Source organism: Cebus imitator, unplaced genomic scaffold (genome assembly GCF_001604975.1).
Source record: "Cebus imitator isolate Cc_AM_T3 unplaced genomic scaffold, Cebus_imitator-1.0 Scaffold62, whole genome shotgun sequence".
NCBI lineage: Eukaryota > Metazoa > Chordata > Mammalia > Primates > Cebidae > Cebus > Cebus imitator.
This window is the reverse complement of record NW_016107377.1, coordinates 684099-702957: the sequence shown is the minus strand read 5'-3', so window position 1 is coordinate 702957 and position 18859 is coordinate 684099. Positions and strand designations below refer to the sequence as shown.

At 50.6% G+C, this 18859-nt stretch overlaps 1 protein-coding gene across 1 annotated transcript; it reads right to left on the bottom strand.

Annotated features, from left to right (window-relative positions):
- Window positions 1–3591: 3591 nt before the first annotated feature.
- Window positions 3592–15437, bottom strand: SPATA2 (spermatogenesis associated 2). Its single transcript, XM_017529928.2, has 3 exons — window positions 14753–15437; window positions 7867–8303; window positions 3592–6969 (listed from the first exon to the last, which is right to left on the bottom strand). The coding sequence occupies exons 2-3, from the start codon at window positions 8200–8202 to the stop codon at window positions 5743–5745; spliced, it is 1563 nt and encodes a 520-aa protein (XP_017385417.1). The 5' UTR covers window positions 8203–8303; window positions 14753–15437; the 3' UTR covers window positions 3592–5742.
- Between the last annotated feature and the right edge of the window lie 3422 nt (window positions 15438–18859).

The window sequence follows — 18859 nt, the reverse complement described above, 5'->3', positions numbered from 1 at the left end:
AAAACCTGGACCTACTCCCATCCCTAAGCTCACCCCTGCCTTCAGTGATTTCCTGTCATCCCTCGCTTACGAAGCTGCAGCCTTGAATCATACTTGTAAGAAGTGTTTATTTTTCTACTTTTGCACAGTATGTGCAAATAAACAGTAAGGAATTGGGGGTAAGCAGAGAGAATGACTACCCCCACTGCCAAAACAACAAGCAGGCTGGAATAAACATTTAGGCTCTCACAAACTCTAAAGGACGAATCATGCCATTTCCTCAACAAACATGTCTCAAGGAAAAAGTTAGATGTGATGCTAATACTGTCTCACCCTGTTCAGGCTGCAAAATACCATAGACTGGGTAGCTTTTACCCAACAAAAAAATTTATTTCTCATAGTTCTGGAGGCTGAGAAGCCCACGATTCAGGCTCTGGCAGATTCGGTGTCTGGCAAGGGCCCAATTCCTGGTTCACCGACAGTCATATCCTCGCCAGGTCTTCCTGTGCTGGGAGAACTCTATTCTCTTCAGCCTCTTGTAAGGCTACCCATCTTATTCATGAAAGCCCCGCCCACATGACCTAATCACCTCCCAAAGTGCCCTCCTAATACCAGCACACTGGGGATTAGGTTTCAACATACCGATTTGGGGGCAGGGGGTGGAGGACATATGCAGTCCGTAGCTGGTATCATGTTTTAAAAGCCCTTGTCTTTTAGGAACACACACTGAAAAATTCACAAATGAAATAAATGTCTAGAATTCGCTTCAAAGGAGTTCAGGAGCAGGGAAGTGGATGGCCAGGGTAGAGACAAAACCAGACTGGCCACAAGTTGGTGACTGTCCAACTGCTGAAGCTGGGATTCATTATTCTAGTTTCATTTTTTGGTTTGCTTGTGTTTGTTTTTGTTTGTTTGTTTGTTTGTTGTAGACAGGGTCTCGCTCTGCTGCCCAGGCTGGAGTATAGTGGCACTATCACAACTCAGTGAAGCCTGGAACTTCTGGACTCAAGTTATCCTCCCACCTCAGACTCCCAAGTAGCTGGGGACCAAGGGCAGGTGCCACCATGCCCAGCTAATTTTTTTTTTTTTTTGAAATGGGGTCTCACCATGTTGTCCAGGTTAGGTTTCATGTCTTTTGTAAACAAAAAGATTTTAGAAATAGGCAAATTGGGGGGAAAGTGGTGTAAGTGAGATAAGAGTTTATTTTTCATATAACAGACCTAGAGGCAGGCACAGACCACAGGGGAAGCTTCCAGAGCATCAGGGCCAGCTGCTGTAGCCGCTGCCCACCCTTTCCTCACTTGGCCCCCTCAGCTTCATAGAACTGCTCCATCTCTAGCCATCACAGCCATTCCAACCAGGAAGAAGGGCAGGGTAGGAAGGGCAAGCTCCCTTCCTTAAAGGCCATGCCGAGACGCCACACAAACCACCTCACCATCCAGGAACCAGACAGTCATCTGACCACATGTGGCTGCAGGAAAAGGTTAGGGAATGCAGTCTTTAGTATAGGTAGCCACAGATTTGAAAACCAGGGCATCTACTACCACGGGGGAAGGGATGGAGACTGGGGTATAATTTGGTGTCTACCACAGCTCTCAGATTGGTAATCTGGCATCCTTGGTGCCACAGATTGGTCAGCAGAGATAATGCTGTCCACTGGTGGGCCCGATGAGGTTTAAATATGCTTGTCATTTACATGCACAAATGAAGCAATCTGCTCCAAAGTCACTGCTCCCCTTTGGATGCAGAGCAACGTCTGGCTTCCTTAGCTCTCCCAGGCTAGGTGTTCGTCTCCAGGAAGCTGCTACCCACGACAGCCAGGGTGGCAATGCTGTTTCCTATGCTGAAAGCAATCCAGCACCTGAGCCTGGCTTGGCCTGAGGTCGGGGTATTTGTTGGCCAGTGAATGAAATGCAGACACCTGTTCAATGTCTGCCCTGACAGCTGAGCTGCCTGGTGGGAGCCCACACAGCAGTATGGTCAGCGGGTGGGCACAGCCCTGCTGGTGCTGCCTGAACATTTCTGCCATGTATTTTGCTTTTAGGTCAATCCTCATTTAAGAAAAAAAAAAACACCTTAAATTGATTTTTTTTTTTTTTTTTTTTTTTTTCTGAGACAGAGTTTCACTCTTGTCACCCAGGCCGGAGTACAACAGCAGAATCTCGGCTCACTGTACCCTCCATCTCCCACGTTCAAGCGATTCTCCTGCCTCAGCCTCCCGAGTAGCTGGGATTACAGGTGCCCACCACCACACACAGCTTATTTTTGTATTTTTAGTAGAGACAGCGTCTCACCGTGTTGGCCAAGCTGATCAACCTCCTAACCTCAGGTGATTCTCCCACCTCTGCCTCCCAAAGTGCTGGGATTACAGATGTTAGCCAACCCTTAAATTGATTTTTTTCCCTTAAATGGATTTTTAAAACAAACCTGGCTGGGTGCGGTGGCTGTTTTACCTGTAATCCCAGCACTCTGGGAAGCCAAGGTGGGTGGGTCATTAGGTGAGGCATTCGAGATCAGCCTGGCCAACATAGTGAAACCCCGTCTCTACTAAAAATACAAAAAAATTAGCTGGGCATGGTGGCGGGGGCCTATAATCCCAGCTACTCAGAAGGCTGAGGCAGGAGAATCGCTTGAACCTGGGAGTTGGAGGTTTCAGTGAGCAGAGATAGCGCCACTGCACTCCAGCCCGGGTAACAGTGCAATACTCTGTCTCCAAAATAAATAAATAAATAGATAGATAGATAACAACAACAAACAAATCTATCACTGTTATAAATGGAAAAGTAGTAAGGCCTGCCCTAGATAGAAGGTAACTGAAAACCTGGCTAAGGGCCTGCCACAGGCTGTGTCTCATGCCAGGTTTCTCTGTTAAAGAGAAGGTACCATTGAACTGACTCCCTCCTTGAGACAGTTCAATGGATGGAAAAAAATTTAAATGGAATTAATTGTTAAATAACATCCTCCAATGTTAGTTAATGCCTCCCAGTCACTACTAACAAGCATTTCTCCTGGAGGATGCGGTCCCCTCCTTGGGAAACATCTGAACTCCTGTGCACCTCAATTTCCCCATCTGTCAGACGGGGATCGTAACAGTGCCTAATTTATAGGAGGCCTGAGGCTAGAAAGCAAGATCATCCACAGACTCTCAAGATACAAAGTGCCCGGTGGGAGGATCACTTGAGCCTAGGAGTTCAAGATCAGCCTGAGCAATATGGTGAGACTCCACATCTACAAAAAATAAAATATTAGCCAAGCATAGTGGTGCATGCCTGTAGCTATTTGGGAGGCTGAGGTGGGAGGATCCCTCAAGTCCAAGAGGTCCAGGCTACAGGAAGCCGTGGTCACACCACTCACTCCAGACTGGGAAGCAACAGAGCGAGACTCTGTCTTAAAATAAAAAATACAAAAATCAAAACTTTTTTACAAAAAACTTAAAAAACAAAAAGTGCCAGGCTTGCAATATAGCACTCAAATGCTGTTTGTCAATTTTATGAAAGAGAAAATTTGAGTCCTGTCATTAAAAAACTAAATACAGCTTGAAGAAAAATAAACTCCCAAGTAACCAAACTTCAAAGGAGCGGGGACAGGGGACATAAAACCCCAAACACTTCATTTAACAATGGAAGACACTTTATTATTATTATCATCTCTCAACATTTCAACTCTTGGTAGAAATCAAATGCAAAACATCTGCATTTTTAAATTAGCATGTATTTAACTATCTGAATCACGGCAACCTCATACAGTGAGATCCACAGCAGGGAGCAGGGTTTGGTGTTTCCTATTCCAGTCTGTGAGCACAGTACCCCGTGATGGCAGGTACGGCGGACTTTCCCTCCCAGGATGCGTTAGCCGTTCCTGCTTTTGTCCGCTGGGTAAGTTACGTGGCATCACGGTTGGTTAAAAGAGTTAGTGACTGGAATGCTGGCGCAATCTGGAAATGGAAAACTAGAAAACTAGAGCTCTCAGGAGTGGGCCAGGCATTGCCGATTCTGAAATGTGAAAAGGAGGAACATCGAAGATGAATGCCCCGATAGGCTGGTCTTAGTAATAAAGTTGGTTGAAATTCAGCTTAATATACACACTGTATATCTACATATGATCTACCAGACATATATGTATATATATTAAAAAAGAGCCATATAAGATTTGGAAAACCTTAAAATCACTCAACTGAGTTGGAAGAACATCAGCAAATTCACAGTGGCCTCAGGATTCAGCCAGACTTAAACTTGCTCAAGAGCTGAAGACCTTTCTCCCAGAAAGACCCACTGCCTAAGAATCCCTTAGCACTGTGTACATCGCAAACAGTTATGGCTAAAATATATTATTAGTTCACAAGGAAGCGGCTTTGTTTTCAAACTCTTGCCGCACTCCTGCTCTTGCACCCCCACCAGGAAAATCCAGGGGTCGGTAATTCACATGAGGAGCTGAAGGGGCCTTCAGGCTTGGAACCGCTAAGGTTTAGCTGAACATCTGAGGAGCCGTCTGTCTGATGCACAAGTGCCGACTCCTGCCCACTTTTAGTGCAAAGAGATCGCCAGTGTTGCAGATGAGTCCTGGAAACCGGTGAAGAGGACTGAGATGGAGGGGCAGTAGAAATCCCAAATGATTTTCCTTCTGAAACGAGACTCAAGAAGTGTGAAGTGCAAGGTTCCTGCTCAGCAAGCTACAGGTCCGACAGGTGAGGTCCCTGAATCGTCACTAGGTCAGCAGTCTGCAGGCACACAGACCTTGGTACCTGCGCTCACCCCCTAAGTGCACACTGGAGGTAGGTGTATAGTTACTGCAGGGAAGACAGTGGCTCTCCGCCAGCTCAAGAAAAAGGGGCTTCGTGTCTGTTCCTCCCTGCCCCAAACTCTCCTCTCCCCTTGGGCTGTAGTGAGTGGAGGATACAACACGAACGGGCGCCAGGCCCTCCCTTGGAAGACTAAAGAACCCGGGCATTTAATAAATAGCTACATAATTAATTTTTTTAACCACGTTGAAACACACAGCAAGTTGAATATTTATTTAAAAATAAATCTCAAAAATATCTATTGACAGTACAGTAACAGGGGCATGTGCAAACAACAGAAAGGGAGTCAGTTCTGCTGGGGGAGCCCACACTTCAATGTGCTGGGGCAAAGTTCACGAACGCCAGGGGCTGACTGCACTGTGGTTACAAAAGGACATTCAGCTAACACTGGACTCGGTTCGCCTCTGACACCTGGAGAGGTGGCAAAGCCAGGGGTTGGAGAGTCCAGCTGGGGATCCTTGTGTTTGGGAAGGGGGCGGCCAAGGGATGAGCCTTTGGGAGAGGCCCCGTGTGGCAGGAGGGCTCATTTCACAAGCCAACAGGCCTCTAGCTTGCCGCTCCAGGTGGATGCTTGGTGACCTGAAGGGCCCTTCCCAGTCCAAGTTGGCTTTGCAATGGGAGGGGTAGGTGTGGTGAGGGTCCCAGAGATGGAAATCCTCTTGAAAGGAATAAACAAAACAAAACTAAAAAAACAGAACCAACTGAACTCGGAGTGGAGGGATTAGCAAAATGAATCTGAACGGAAGTGCCACCTTCTCCCTTGTCAGACAACAAAGCAGCCATTGGTTGAAACATCGGAGTTGCTAAGTGAACTCCCACGTGGACACAGCCAGCCCACGATCTCTGCCACCTACATGGTCAAGTGCAGGTCCCCGCCTCTGAGATCAATGCGTGAATACTTCTTCACCGGAAAACCCAAAAGGTGGGTGGTGTAGCCCTTGGAGCTGGAAGGGGCGAGGCCGAGTCTATCTGTACACGAGGTGGGAGAACTGGGTGGACTTGTAGTTCAGCTGGTTGTTGGGCATGAACTTGTGCAGCTCACTCTTTTTGTAGCAGGGGTCATAATGGTAAGCACTGAGGCAGGCATCGCAGGAGACTTTTGAACACTGGGTGCAGGTGTTGGTGGCACCTGGGCGGTTGCAGAAGCCACAGCGGGAAGTGGCCGTAGTGGAGGGCTTGGGTTTGGAGTGAAGGTGTGGGAGGCGGTCAAGGCCCTGAGTCTGGCCTGGGTACTTCTCCCGCAGAGAGGCCCCGTGGGCCAGGCTGTCGTGGGTAGAGGCCTTGCTGGGGAAGGCGCTGGGCTTGGAAGCTGGAGGACAGGTGAGCAGGCTGTCACAGCGCTGGCAGAGGGAGGAGCTGCAGGACAGCCCGCAGCTTTGGCACTTGGAGAGGGCGGACTCTTTGGCAGGGGGCGAGCGCTTGTGGTAGAGGGAGTGGGCGTCGCTTCTGAGCACCCACACGTCCGGCCGCAGAGCGTCCTGCCGACGGTAGGTGGCCCTGGGTTCTGAGTCTGTGTACAGATCCACATCATCCTGAGTGGAGAAGTAGGTACTGCGCAGCAGGGCTGGGCCGTTACTGGGGGAGGCAGGTGGAAGGGCATCTGGGCTGCCGTGGGGGGAGGCGGCCATGGTCAACAGCGAGGGGGACGGGCGGATGATCTCGTCCTTGAGGTCGTCCCCAACGTCCACTGCCACGGGCTCCTTCCGAAGGCTCAATGAAGTCTTCAGGGGCGGCTTCCGGCTCTCCCAGTAGCTGTCGTAGGCATCCACCGACCTCGAGGGCTTGGTCACACGGGGCTTGTAGTAGTCCTTGGCCGCCCGCTCGCTGGCTGACTTCTGGAGCGCCACCCGCGCCATGGAGGCCGTCAGGTGCTCCCGGCCCTCTGCCCGCCGCCGCAGGGCATCCAAGCAGCCGTGCACGTCCTCCGTGCTGCTCTTGCGCTCACTCACAACGTCCAGCTCGGAGTAGCCCTTGTCCTTCACTTGTGAGTGGATTTCCAGCATCTGCTCACACTCAACTTTGGCCAGAAAGAGCTCAAAGGAGACCATCTTCACCTGGAGAGTCTCCACGAGCTCTCTGAGCTTGTATGCGGTGCCCAGCTCAGGCGTGTAGCCCATGCAGCTCAGGATGGCTTGGATGTCCTCTTCCAGTAACGTTGACTTGATGTAATAAACAAAAGGGCCCGTGTAGGTCTAGAGGAAGGGAGTAGAAAAGAGAGGTGGGCTTTTCTTTCAGAGACACAAGACAGAGACTATATCAAAGCAAAGGACGTCTAGCTCTGAAGTGGCACGGTGGGGAGAGGGCAGGGCAGGGCAGGGAAGGGTCTAGACAGTTTCGCCCTGCAGCAGAAAGGGGAGGCAGGGGCTGGGGCTTGCTAAGCACTCGGGAGTTGTGCAAGGAAATGACCCAGCGGCTCCTCTCTTAAACACAGGGAGCAAAAACCTCTCTCCTCCTAGTGGGGCGCAAAGGCTCTGCTCCATATGAAGAGGAAGCCAGGGCAAACACGGCTGAATAAAGGCGCGGGGTGATAGGCAGAATTCGGTGACAATCAGAACATTCCTGTCTGGCATTTCCACAAGGCTCTGAATAACACGGCAGAGGGAAGAGCCTGGCTAAGTGACAGCTCTCCTGTGCCATCCCTGTGTGGTCTGATTCAGGATCCCCTCTCTCAATTCCCCCCTCCTCCCCTACTGTTACCACTTAGTCCAGAGCACCTCACAGCTTGCTGGGACCGCTGAGAAGCTTCCTAACTGCTCTCCCCACCCCTCCCACCTCACCCCTCCAGCCCTCTGAGTCTCCTTCCCATACCACAGCCAGAATGACTCTCTTCAGAGGCAAGCCAGATCCCGCACTGCCTCCTCCCTGGCCTACTCAGAAGAAATCCAAGCCTTGCCCTGGGCTACAAGATCCTGCATAACCTGGCTGCCCCCACCTTCCCAAGCTCTCTGCTTAAGGTGTGGCAGCCAGGGCCAGAACTGGTTCAGAGGTGATGCTGGAGGGACAGAGAAGGTGCAGTCCCTCTCAGGAGCAACTGCCAGGAGCAGGAAGAGAGGAGAACGGCCTGTATGGAGGCTGCTTCAGGACCTCACCTTGATGCTTCTGAATTCCTTCTTCCATGGGTAGAGGAAGAGGTTGATGCCCACCGTCTCCAGCATGCTGAAGGCGCCGTGCAGAGCCCGCAGGCTGGAGGAGCTGAGTGAGCGCAGGGAGCTCTCCACCACCTCGTAGAACTGGATCAGCCGGAATCGATAAAAGGGATCCACCTTGGACAGGCTGAGGAGGGACGAGGCTGCCACCCGCAGATACTCATCGCTGCCAGGCCACTGCTTGCTGGGGGTGGTATCCACTTTGCCCTCATGGAACTGCACGTACTTCCGAAATAAGTCATCCTTGTATTTTGTATCCATTGAACTGGGCTTCCCCATCCGATTGAGGGGGCTACCTTATCTCCTCCATGGCTCCTGGATTAGAGGCAGGGACATCACTAAAAGCACGGACATGTTGCTGCCTGGACCAGCGAAGTGCTCTGGAAGGAGATGAACAAGAAGCATGTCATTCCTCGAAATGGGCTGTGCTTTGGCTCCTGGCCACTGAGGCAAAACGAACAGCAGAACTGGCCTGGGCTACACTGGGCCCCTGCAGCCGCGCTCGCTGGTTCAACACATTACAGAGCATGTACTACAAGCAGGGTTACAGCAGAAGCCAGAGAGATGGACCTTGAATTTGCTGTGCTTACAAATGAAAAATACAGTTAATATTCCTGAAAGAGAAGTTCGGGTGAGTACAGCAGGGGCTCCTGTCCTGGTTTCGTCGGGGAAGGCAGAGTTTAGGAACATCCCCTTGAGACAGCAGCAGACCTGAAGGATGAGGAGTTTGCCAGACCAAGAGGCCGGGGAAGGAGCGGCAGCAGAGGACGGCCCTGAGCTACCGCTACCAGACGCTCCAGATTCGTGATGAACTTCACACACACTCACTCACTCTTCTTCTTCTTCTTTTTTTTTTTTTTTGAGACGCAGCCTTGCCCTGTTGCCCAGGCTGGAGTGCAAGTGGCGCAATCTCAGCTCACTGCAACATCCACCTACCGGGTTCAAGTGATTCTCCTACTCCAGCTTCCCAAGTAGCTGGGATTATAGGTGCCCACCACCACACCTGGGTAATTTTTCTATTTTTTAGTCAAGACGGGGTTTCACCATGTTGGCCAGGCTGGTCTCGAACTCCTGACCTGAAGTGATCCACTGGACTTGGCCTTCCAAAGTGCCAGGATTCCAGGCGTGAGCCCCCACACCCAGCCTCCCTTCCTCTTCTTAATCCTGGGAGAGAGTTAGCCCTAGTGGACCCATGTGCAAACTGAGACACAAACATTAGAAACTGCTCAAGATAGGCCGGGCACGGTGGCTCACACCTGTAATTCCTGAACTTTGCAGGGCTGAGGCGAGAGGGGGGCTTCAGTCCAGGAGCTCAAGCCCAGCCTGGAAAACATGGTGAAACCACGTCTCTACAAAAATACAAAAAAAAAATTTTAAGAAAAAGAAAGAAACTGCCCAAGGTTAGAGAACTCTTAGGAGGCAGAAGAGCTGAGCTCAGAACCCAGGCAATCTGGCTCCAGAGTCCATGCCCTTACCCACCATACCCTGCTTTCCTGAGGCAGGAAGCTTGGCACAGGAGCAGAGCTGCAGCCAGTGAGGCCGAGACCGCGAGGGCAGGGGTGTGAGGAGGGACGGCTGCCAGCATCAGCAGGACCCTCGGCCCCAAGGCCGCAAGGGCCACAAGAGCACACTCGGAATTTGGTATTTTATACAAAGAGCTGCGTGAAGCCACTGAAGCATCTGCAGCAAGGGGAGAGGGATGCGGTCTTTACAGTTTTAAAAAGAGGCCACTGTGGCTGCCGGCCCCTGGAGTGCCGCTACCGGCCTTTGACAGCCTGCATCCCCTTCATCACAAGAGCACTCTGCAGCCCCCTGTTGGGAGAGGATAGAATGTTCTGAGCTGGAACACAGGCTTTATACAACCTTGTCATCTGCTTAGCCACTTGTTAGTAGAACAGGCACAGATCCAGCAATATTCTTGTGGCCACGATGCTGGAAGCGAATCCGGATTCATGGAGGGACACTGCCAGGGCCAGGGGAGACAACACGTGCAGGGCCACGGACACGGGGTCCAAGGCCAGGCGCCTGCAAGCGAGGCCAGGGCCACTTCTCCAGGTGACTTGGCAAATTGCTCCACCTCCCTGGGCGTCGGTTTTCTCATCTAGAAAAGGGGGCTAATAATAGCGCCTCTGTCCAGAGCTGGTGAGAGGATTATGTATGACTGGGATATGAGCTGCTCAGACAGCCGCTCCAGGAAGCCCCCCATAGCTGTTGCTGTTGTCTGAAGGTGCCGTACCCCTAAACAGCCAGGCCTTCTCTGAGTGGAGCCAATATCTCTGACTGGGTGGCAGATGTGTATTTTCACATGCTCTGGTCCTGCCTCCTACCCAGAAGCTCCGTGGGTGCACGACTGTGACCACCTTGCTCAGTAAGGTGACCTGTGTGCTTCATACATGTCTGCTGACTGTGGGAGACGGCAAGGGGCTGAGACGGAAGCTGCAGCAGGCCTGGGACTGGCGTGTGGAGTCCTTTAGAGACCTGGTTTCGGCTCGGAAGGTCCTATGAGCCCCACAACTATCATGAGGTCAACAAAATCATCCTCATCTCAATGAGCCAGTAGTCTGGCTTCTGCACGGTTTTTGTCCCTAGGAGAAGACTTACAGGGGTATTACTGCTGCTGTGAGAGGGGGGATGTATATTAAAACTAGGGACACAGAGAAGCCACTGTCTCCAACACACTGCGCTGCCGAGGGAGCCCAGTGCTACAGTGACGAGCAAGCCTGAGGAGCTCAGGGGGCAAACACATCCCCTTAGGGGCCAGGCGCAGGGGCTCACGCCCGTCATTCCTGACTTTGGACGGGCAAGGCAGGAGGACTGCTTGAGGCCAGGAGTTTGAGACCAGCCTGGCAACACAGCAATACCCCGTCTTTATAAAAGAAAACAAAATGCACTTGGGTAAAATTCTGCCTCTTGAAAATTCTCATCACTCAGGCCTTAGCCCAAACATCAGCCCCCTGAGGTACCGCCCCATCTCACCTTCCCAGTTCTGCATCATCACATTCGCCTAAGATAACCACAATCTGAAACTGTCAACTTTATTCATTTACTAGCTTCCTCTATTTGTCCCCCCGCCCTCCCTGGCAAGCTCCATAAAGGCAAGGACCATGTCTGTGTTGTTCACCATGATGCCTAACCCAGAGCCAGCCACACAGCAGGTGCTTGATCAAGTAGGTGAAATGGGTGCTGCAAAGGACATCAGCATTCGTGATGCTCCCACCTTAGTTTCTCATTGGTGCCTCCCAAGAATCCTGGGAGATCAGCTGGAGAGCAAAGAAACAGGCTCAGAAAGATGGCATGAGGTACAAGTAGCTCCATGTTAGAGAAGATGGACCCAATAATCCAAGCCTGGCCTTCTGACTGGGAACCTGAGCTCCTCTCACCACCCCGCAATTCCTACGTCCAACAGGCATTTCTGCAGCCCCCACCTTCTGCCTTAGCTGGACCCAATGGGGGAATAGGGATGGCAGGGTAGAGGACAGCAATGAAGGAGACACATCCTGCCTGCAAATCTAGCTGGAAGAGCACACCACCTCGTATCAAAGTATGGATGTGCTCTAGGTTCATATTGTTTTGTCCATAAAAAATAAACAATTTAAAATGTATATTCTCTTAAAAAAATTAAAATGTAGGCCGGGCACAGTGGCTCACACCTGTAATCCTAGCACTCTGGGAGGTAAGGCAGATGGATCACCTGAGGTTGGGAGTTTAAGACAAGCCTGGCCCACATAGTGAAACCCTGTCTCTACTAAAGATACAAAAATTAGCCGGGCATGGTGGTACATGCCTGTAATCCCAGCTACTCAGGAGGCTGAGGCAGGAGAATCGCTTGAAACCAGGAGGCGGAGGTTGCAGTGAGATCGCGCCACTGCACTCTAGCCTGGGCAACAGAATAGAAACTCCATCTCAAAATAAATAAAATTTAAAAAAAAAAAAATGTACTGCAGCACTGGAGAGGATACTTGCACATGCATTTACCATTCTTGACTTAGCTAAGAGAAGCTGCCATCAGGCCTCTGGCGCCAGGGTCTGTAGTCTGAGAACCATTCCAACACAGGGACATTAAGCTTCCAAACACTGCTGTAATTTTTCTCCAAGGAAGTCAGCCTTAAACTCAAAGAGACTGATTTTTTACAAAGTCAGCCAGTCTCAAGTGCAGCGCAGCGTCTGCTCTTCTATAATTGCACCACAGTCTACACCCTTGTTTGTTGCTGAAAAAACAATAAATAAGAGAAAGGGATCCAAACAGCCCTTGTTCAAAATCCTAACAACAAGGACGGGAAGCCTATCTAAAAAGCATCTCAAACCAACCTGGGTAGGTGAGGGAAAAGGCGGAAGAAAGTAAAAGCTAAAAGATAATTAAGGGCAAGACAAGCCTGGACAACACAGCTAGACTCCACCTCTACAAAAAAAACTTTTTTTTTAGTTAGGTGGGTGTGGTGACATGCACCTGTAGGCTTAGCTACTTGGCAGACTGAGGTGGGGGGGATCCACTGAGCCCAGGAGTTTGAGGCTGCAGTGAGCTATGATGGCGCCACTGCACTCCAATGTGGGTGACAGAGCGAGGCCCTGTCTCAGTCAGTCAGTCAGTCAATAAGGACAGGAGAGAAGGAGACTGACAATTACTGAAGTCCTACTATGTGCTAAGCATTGGGCTTTCCACTTTACCTACATCATCCCATTTAATTCTCACAACTCTATAAGGAAAACAAGGCTTGCCCCATTAAAGCAACCTGCCCAACAGAGTTAGAAAGGGTCAGACCTGGAATCTGAACTCTTGTTGGCAGGCCCTGACGCCTGGGCTTTCTCCAATTTATCTCACTCATTTATTGTTACATCAGTACCATTTACCAAGGAATTACTGTATGGCTCTCTGCTACCTGCTCTGTGAAAATCAATGAAATCCACAGAATAGTCTCAAGGTTAAAGAGGAAACTGAGGCTCGGAAAGGCCAACTCATTTACCCTAAGTCGTAAGGCTGGGAAGCAGCAGAGCTGGGTTCTAGACCTAGGTCTAATGCCAAAACTCCGACTTGCACAAAGCTCTCCTGCTACATCTGCTGGACAGCTCTACCCCCAAGTGTGTGGCTGAGTTAGAACGCCTTATGGTGGTGCGAAGAGAGTTGAGTTACAAAAATTCCTGTAGTAGCAAAATTCCCATCTTCCCACACCGAATGGGGCTAGGAGAGCCAATCTCTATATGATGTAAGCTCAAGGGCCAGGGAGAGGCTGGCCAGAGACATCGGCCAGTGGTGAAGCAGCTGACATCATCCCTGCTGAAAACATTTTCTGAGAATACAAGATGCCTTGTCGCTGGTCATAGCTAGTGTTTTTTCTGAGCACAGCAGAGCCAGCAATTTATTCCCAGCACTCTGCAAGAACAACAAAATACGCTCTCTGCAAAAACACTGTGGTTACAGGAAACCAAGACAGCCCAGCGACAGAAGCTGTTAATTTCTCCGAGCAACCCAAGGATTGGAACGCCAAGACGTGCCAGTCTGGTGTGTGTGTGGGGGGGGGGGGGGGGAAACAACAGCACTGTGAATATCCTGAACCCAGAGGCGAGTCAACGGCTCCAGTCAGCATCTCCTGCACCTACAATCTAGGCGCCCTCTTGAAAAGCAAGTCAATGGAAAGACAGATACTGCACAGTCAGGGAGGCAGTGGCTTCTTTAGTTATTATTTTGTAAACATCTAAGAGGAAATCTGTATCTTTTTAGAGTCCCAATGCATGGAAGTGAAATGATTCCAAGCAGCAAAGCATTAACTTGGCTTTACCTCAGCTGGCCCATTCAAGCAGAAATGTTCCCCAAGCAGCATCTGAAGGCGCCCCCTCTGTGCACAGGCAGCGCTATTTCGGTCTGTGCCTTGCCCCTGTCCACAGGTTTACACATCCCTGGTCGAGCTCCATCAGCCTCCAAACAGGAGACGGGGAAGTCAGTCCAACCCCCTCCACCTCCCCACCCACTCCAATGCACTCGTTCCAGGCAAGAGGCTCCGAGACACGTCCAAGGCACCTTCCACTGGCTGTGAAACACCAGAAGGTCCCCACACTCCTACTAGATTCCAAAGAAATTCACACAGGGGCCTTCCAAACCTCTGAAAATAACCTCAGCGGTGCTGAAAGAAGCTTCTCTAGTGGCAGCTGCCTCTCTCGGAGAAGCTCTGAAGGAAGCTGTTTCCCTCCCTGCAGGGACAGAAGCTGGCGGTTGCTAAGTCCCAGCTGGGTCATTCCCACAGCCTCCGGGGGCCACGTCACTTGTGAAAAACACCCCAGTCTCAAATTCTGGCCTTCCCCACGGGTTCGTGAATTGAATGAGGTAACAGGAACTATCATTTATTAGACGCCTGCTGTATGCCAGAGACCCTGAAGGATCTCATTCCATCTCCACTCCAGCCCTAGCAACCAGGTTGTCACACTTAAACAGGCAACTGAGGCGCTTAAGATGAAGTGACTTATCCAAGGTCACAAAGTGAGTACAAACCCAGGTGTGCCGCCACAGCCTGAACTGGGAACCCTTGCGCGGTAACTGCCTCGTGGTGAAATCGGGGTGTCCTTCTGTTTGCCCAGTCGCCGAAAAGGGGGTGTTCCTCCTAAGCAACCCTGAGCCACCCTCGGCGGGTCCCAGGAGCTAGCGAGGCAGCTCTCGGGAGAATGGGGATCCTGAGGACAGGCTGGGGGTCCCGGGAGTGCCGAAACCGCGGGCCCGCCTGTCGCCCTGCCGGCCGTGAAGGGACCCCGCTCCCGAGCCGGCCAAGCCCTGCAGTTATCGGGCGCCCCCTCCGCCTGGGGAAGCCCGGGAGGCAGGTTCCGCCCGCGGCCCGTCACTCACCCTGACACTGCAGCCGAGGACGACCCGGCCGAGGGAAGCAAGCGGGAGGCGCAGCTGCCGCCGGAGCCGGACCCCACTGGGCTCTCGCCGCTCCGGCTGGCTGCAGGGGAACCGAGACCAGTACCCGGGGGCCAGCAGCGACCCGGAAACACTCGGCCCGGAAGTGATGTCGCCAGGAGGCTGGCCCAAAGGGAGGGTGGATCGAGGCTGCGCGCTGGCTCCGGGAAGTCGTAGATGCCCGCGGCTGGGGGGGACTGAAAGCCAGAGGCGGAGGACAAAGCGGAAGGCCGAAGAGCGAGGACAAAAGCCACGGAACCGCGCTTTGGAGCCTAATGAGCCATCGCCGCGTCTGAGGCTGGGACCCAGAAGTAAACAGACCGGACGTGACGCAAGCCACTTGGGCTCTGGATGGTGGCTGGCCGGGTTGTCATGGAAACCGCTCCAGAGCCGGGACCTCGGAGCTGAGAGCGCTGAAAGCGCGAACCCGGACTCCACTTCCCGGACTTACCGCTTATCAAGATGATCCGCGAGCTGCACTCCTGACTGCGCACAAGCGAGCAGGGGCTCACGGTCGGATCCCTCGCTCCCATTTTACAGACAGATACACCGAGACTCAAAAGAGAGCCAGTGAGATGGCGAAATCACGCGTGATTGGAATCCAGCCTTGCGAAGGCTGTGGGTGTTACGGGCTGTGGGGGGTAGTTGAGAGCGTGGGTCCCATTTTTAGCGTTGCCACTTACTAGCTGTGTGACCTTAGACAAGTTACCTAACCTCTCTGACCCTAGCTTTCTTACCTGTAAAATTGAATAGTAAAGCCAGGCCTGGTGGCACGCGACTGTAGTCCCAGCTAGTCGGGAGACTGAGGCGGGAGGATCGCTTGAGCCCAGGTGTTGAGACCACGTCTCTTAAAAAAAAAAAAAAAAAAAAGGCCGGGGCAGTGGCTCACGCCTGTATCCCAGCACTTTGGGAGGCCGAGGCGGGCAGATCACCTGAGGTCAGGAGTTTGAGACCAGCCTGACCAACAGGAGAAACCCCGTCTCTACTAAAAATACAGAATTAGCGGGGCATGGTGGTGCATGCCTGTAATCCCAGCTACTCGGGAGGCTGAGGCAGGAGAATCACTTGAACCCGGAGGCAGAGGCTGTAGTGATCTGAGATTGCGCCACCACACTTGTAATTCCAGCATTGATATAAATTATATGTGTGTGTGTGTGTGTGTGTGTGTGTATAAATCTGACATTCCCACCAGACCTTGAGCTTCTTATTCATCTATTTTCCCCCAAGCTCTGCACATATCTGAGGAGGAGGCACACAACAGATGAAGGATTCTCACTCTGAGTCCTGGTGACCCCAGCTAAAACCAGTGGGGCTTGTGTGAGGAGTCAGTGACATAATACTGGGAAACGTTTGGAGAACCAGCAATCTGCTGTCCCAACAGTGGCATTACTGTGTTTACCTGTCGCTGCTTTAGCGCCACTCAGAGTCTCTGTGTTCTTTATCAGCTCATGTTTAAATTCCTCTTTTATCTGTAAGGTGATGATGTTCACAGGAATTCCATCTGAGACAAACTGTCCCACCTTAAGTCTGCCTTTACAGCAACGCAGCACCCTGGTTTGGTAGCTCTTACAATATTGCATTTTCACGTGGGACTGCTAAAAAAGTCCCTTACAGCTCTATGGAACTGTGAAAACCAAAAGAGAAAAAAAAAATTTGAAAAAGGGCTTTACCAGTACGAAACCCTGGTCATTGAAACTTGGTGACATCTACTATCAGAAAAGACCCAGAGTCTCCGAAGAGGGTCACATTTCTCTTTTTTTTTTTTTTTTGAGATGGTGTCTCACTCCATCACCAGGCTGGAGTGCAGTGCCACGATCCTGGCTCACTGCAACCTCCGCCTCGGGGGTTCAAACGATTCTCCTACTTCAGCCTCCCGAATAGCTGGGACTACAGGTGCACGCCACCATACCCAGCTAATTTTTGTCTTTTTAGTAGAGACAGGGTTTCACCGTGATGGGCAGGATGGTCCCGATCTCTTGACCTCATGATCTGCCTGCCTCAGCCTCCCAAAGTTCTGGGATTACAGGCCTGAGCCAACGCACCTGGCCACGTTTCTCATCTTTTAAACACAGTTGAAGGCCTGTGATTTCTCTACTTGGTGATGTAGAAATGACAGGAACATCCTTTCCCGATTTTATTATATAATGATTAGCATATTATATAAGGGTCATGTGACAATGATTAGGCACCTCTACTTCCAAAGAGCCAACAACATGAACAATCTACCTACCTCTTTCTATTTTTTAGTTTTTTTCCCATCACCAAAGTAACACATGATTCCAACAGTTCAGAGGTGTATAAAACAAAAAGCAAAAGAGAAAAGCTACCCTATGACCCAGCAACTGGATTTCTCACAATCTACCAGAGAGAAATACACACGTGCACAAGGAGACCTGCTGCATCATTGTTTCTCATGCAAAAGCAATCATGAAAAATATTTTAAATGTCCATCACTGGGGTAATGGTATATCCAAACTAGCAAATGCTGTGGGTCACTTTAAAAGGGCGATGCTAGCCTACATAACTCTGCAAGACACACCATGGAATAAAAACAGGGAGACATAATGTGAGATGTAAAAACAAAACATCAACCATACTATATATTTTCTAAGAGGCATGAGCCACTGCACCTGGCTGCAGGTAGCTAAGTTTTTGACTTCAGGTCTTGCCTTTGATTGTTCCCTTTACTCCAGCTGGAAAGAAAGCTGGACATCCTTGCATGTCCAAGTCACTCAAAGCCCAGCTCAAATGCTACCTCCTCCTGGAGGCTATCCTTAATTTACCCTGTCAGAGGCCACCGCTCCACGCTCTGAACTCTATACCTCTCTCATATCAGTCACCACCTTCTATCATGTAATCCCAGCACTTTGGGAGGCCGAGGTGGGTGGATCACCTGAGGTCAGTAATTTGAGACCAGCCTGACCAGACGGTGAAACCCCGTCTCTACTAAAATACAAAAATTAGCCAGGCATGGTGGCTCATGCCTGTAATCCCAGCTACTTGGGAGGCTGAGGCAGGAGAATGCCTTGAATCCAAGAGGTAGAGGTTGCAGTGAGCTGAGATTGTGCCATTGCACTCCAGCCTGGGCAACAAGAGCAAAACTCCCATCTCAAAAAACAAAAAACAAAAACAAACAAAAAGGAAAGTCAACTAGAGACAGATACAGATATCTGTCTTTCATTCCACAAATATATATTTATGTGATCTTTATTAATATCTTTCTCCCCCAGAAGTCAGTGAACTCCATGAGGACAAAACTATGTCTGTTTTGTTCACAGTTATCTCACTACTACTTGGCGTATATGCACCACCTAGTGCACAATAGGGTGTTCAGTATAATTTGATTCTGATCAGAATTTTCACTGAATGCCTACCATGTGCCAGGTTTGATGTCAGATTTTTTTTAATTGAGTCAGGGTCTCACTCAATCACCCTGTCTGGAGTGTAGTGGCATAATCATAGCTAACTGTAGCCTCAACCTCCTAGGCTCAAGTGATCCTCCTACCTTAGCCTCCTGAGTGGCGGAGACCACAGGCGCACACCACCACATCCAACTGATTTTGTTAACTGTTTTGTAGAGATAGGGTCTTGCAGTTTTGCCAAGGCTGGTCTTGAACTCCTGGGCTTAAGTGATCCTCCTACCTTGGCTTTCCAAGGTGCTGGGATGATAGGCATGAGTCACCACGCCCAGCCTGATGTTAGGTTTAAAGGGCATAACTGGAGTCAGAGGGCGGCTAGCAGCCCAGGGAAAAGAAAGAATTTTAAAAATACATAAATAAAGGGCATAACCGTGAGACAGACACAGTTCCTGCCCTCACAGAGCATCCAGTCTCCTTATCAGAAAGAGAATATCCCTAACATATGAGTAAGATGAATAAAACCCGAGAATTCAGGCTAGAAGCCACCACACCTGGCTAATTTTTTTGTTTTTTTTTTTTTTTTTGAGACGGAGTTTCGCTCTTGTTACCCAGTCTGGAGTGCAATGGCACGATCTCGGCTCACCGCAACCTCCGCCTCCTGGGTTCAGGCAATTCTCCTGCCTCAGCCTCC

What these genes read in the sequence shown, in the direction of transcription:
- SPATA2 (XM_017529928.2), bottom strand. Translation starts at nt 8,202, where the DNA reads ATGGGGAAGCCCAGTTCAATGGATACAAAATACAAGGATGACTTATTT. An exon ending in AGGAATTCAGAAGCATCAAG is followed by an intron (nt 6,970 to 7,866) that starts GTGAGGTCCTGA and finishes CCCTTCCTCTAG; the next exon opens with ACCTACACGGGCCCTTTTGT.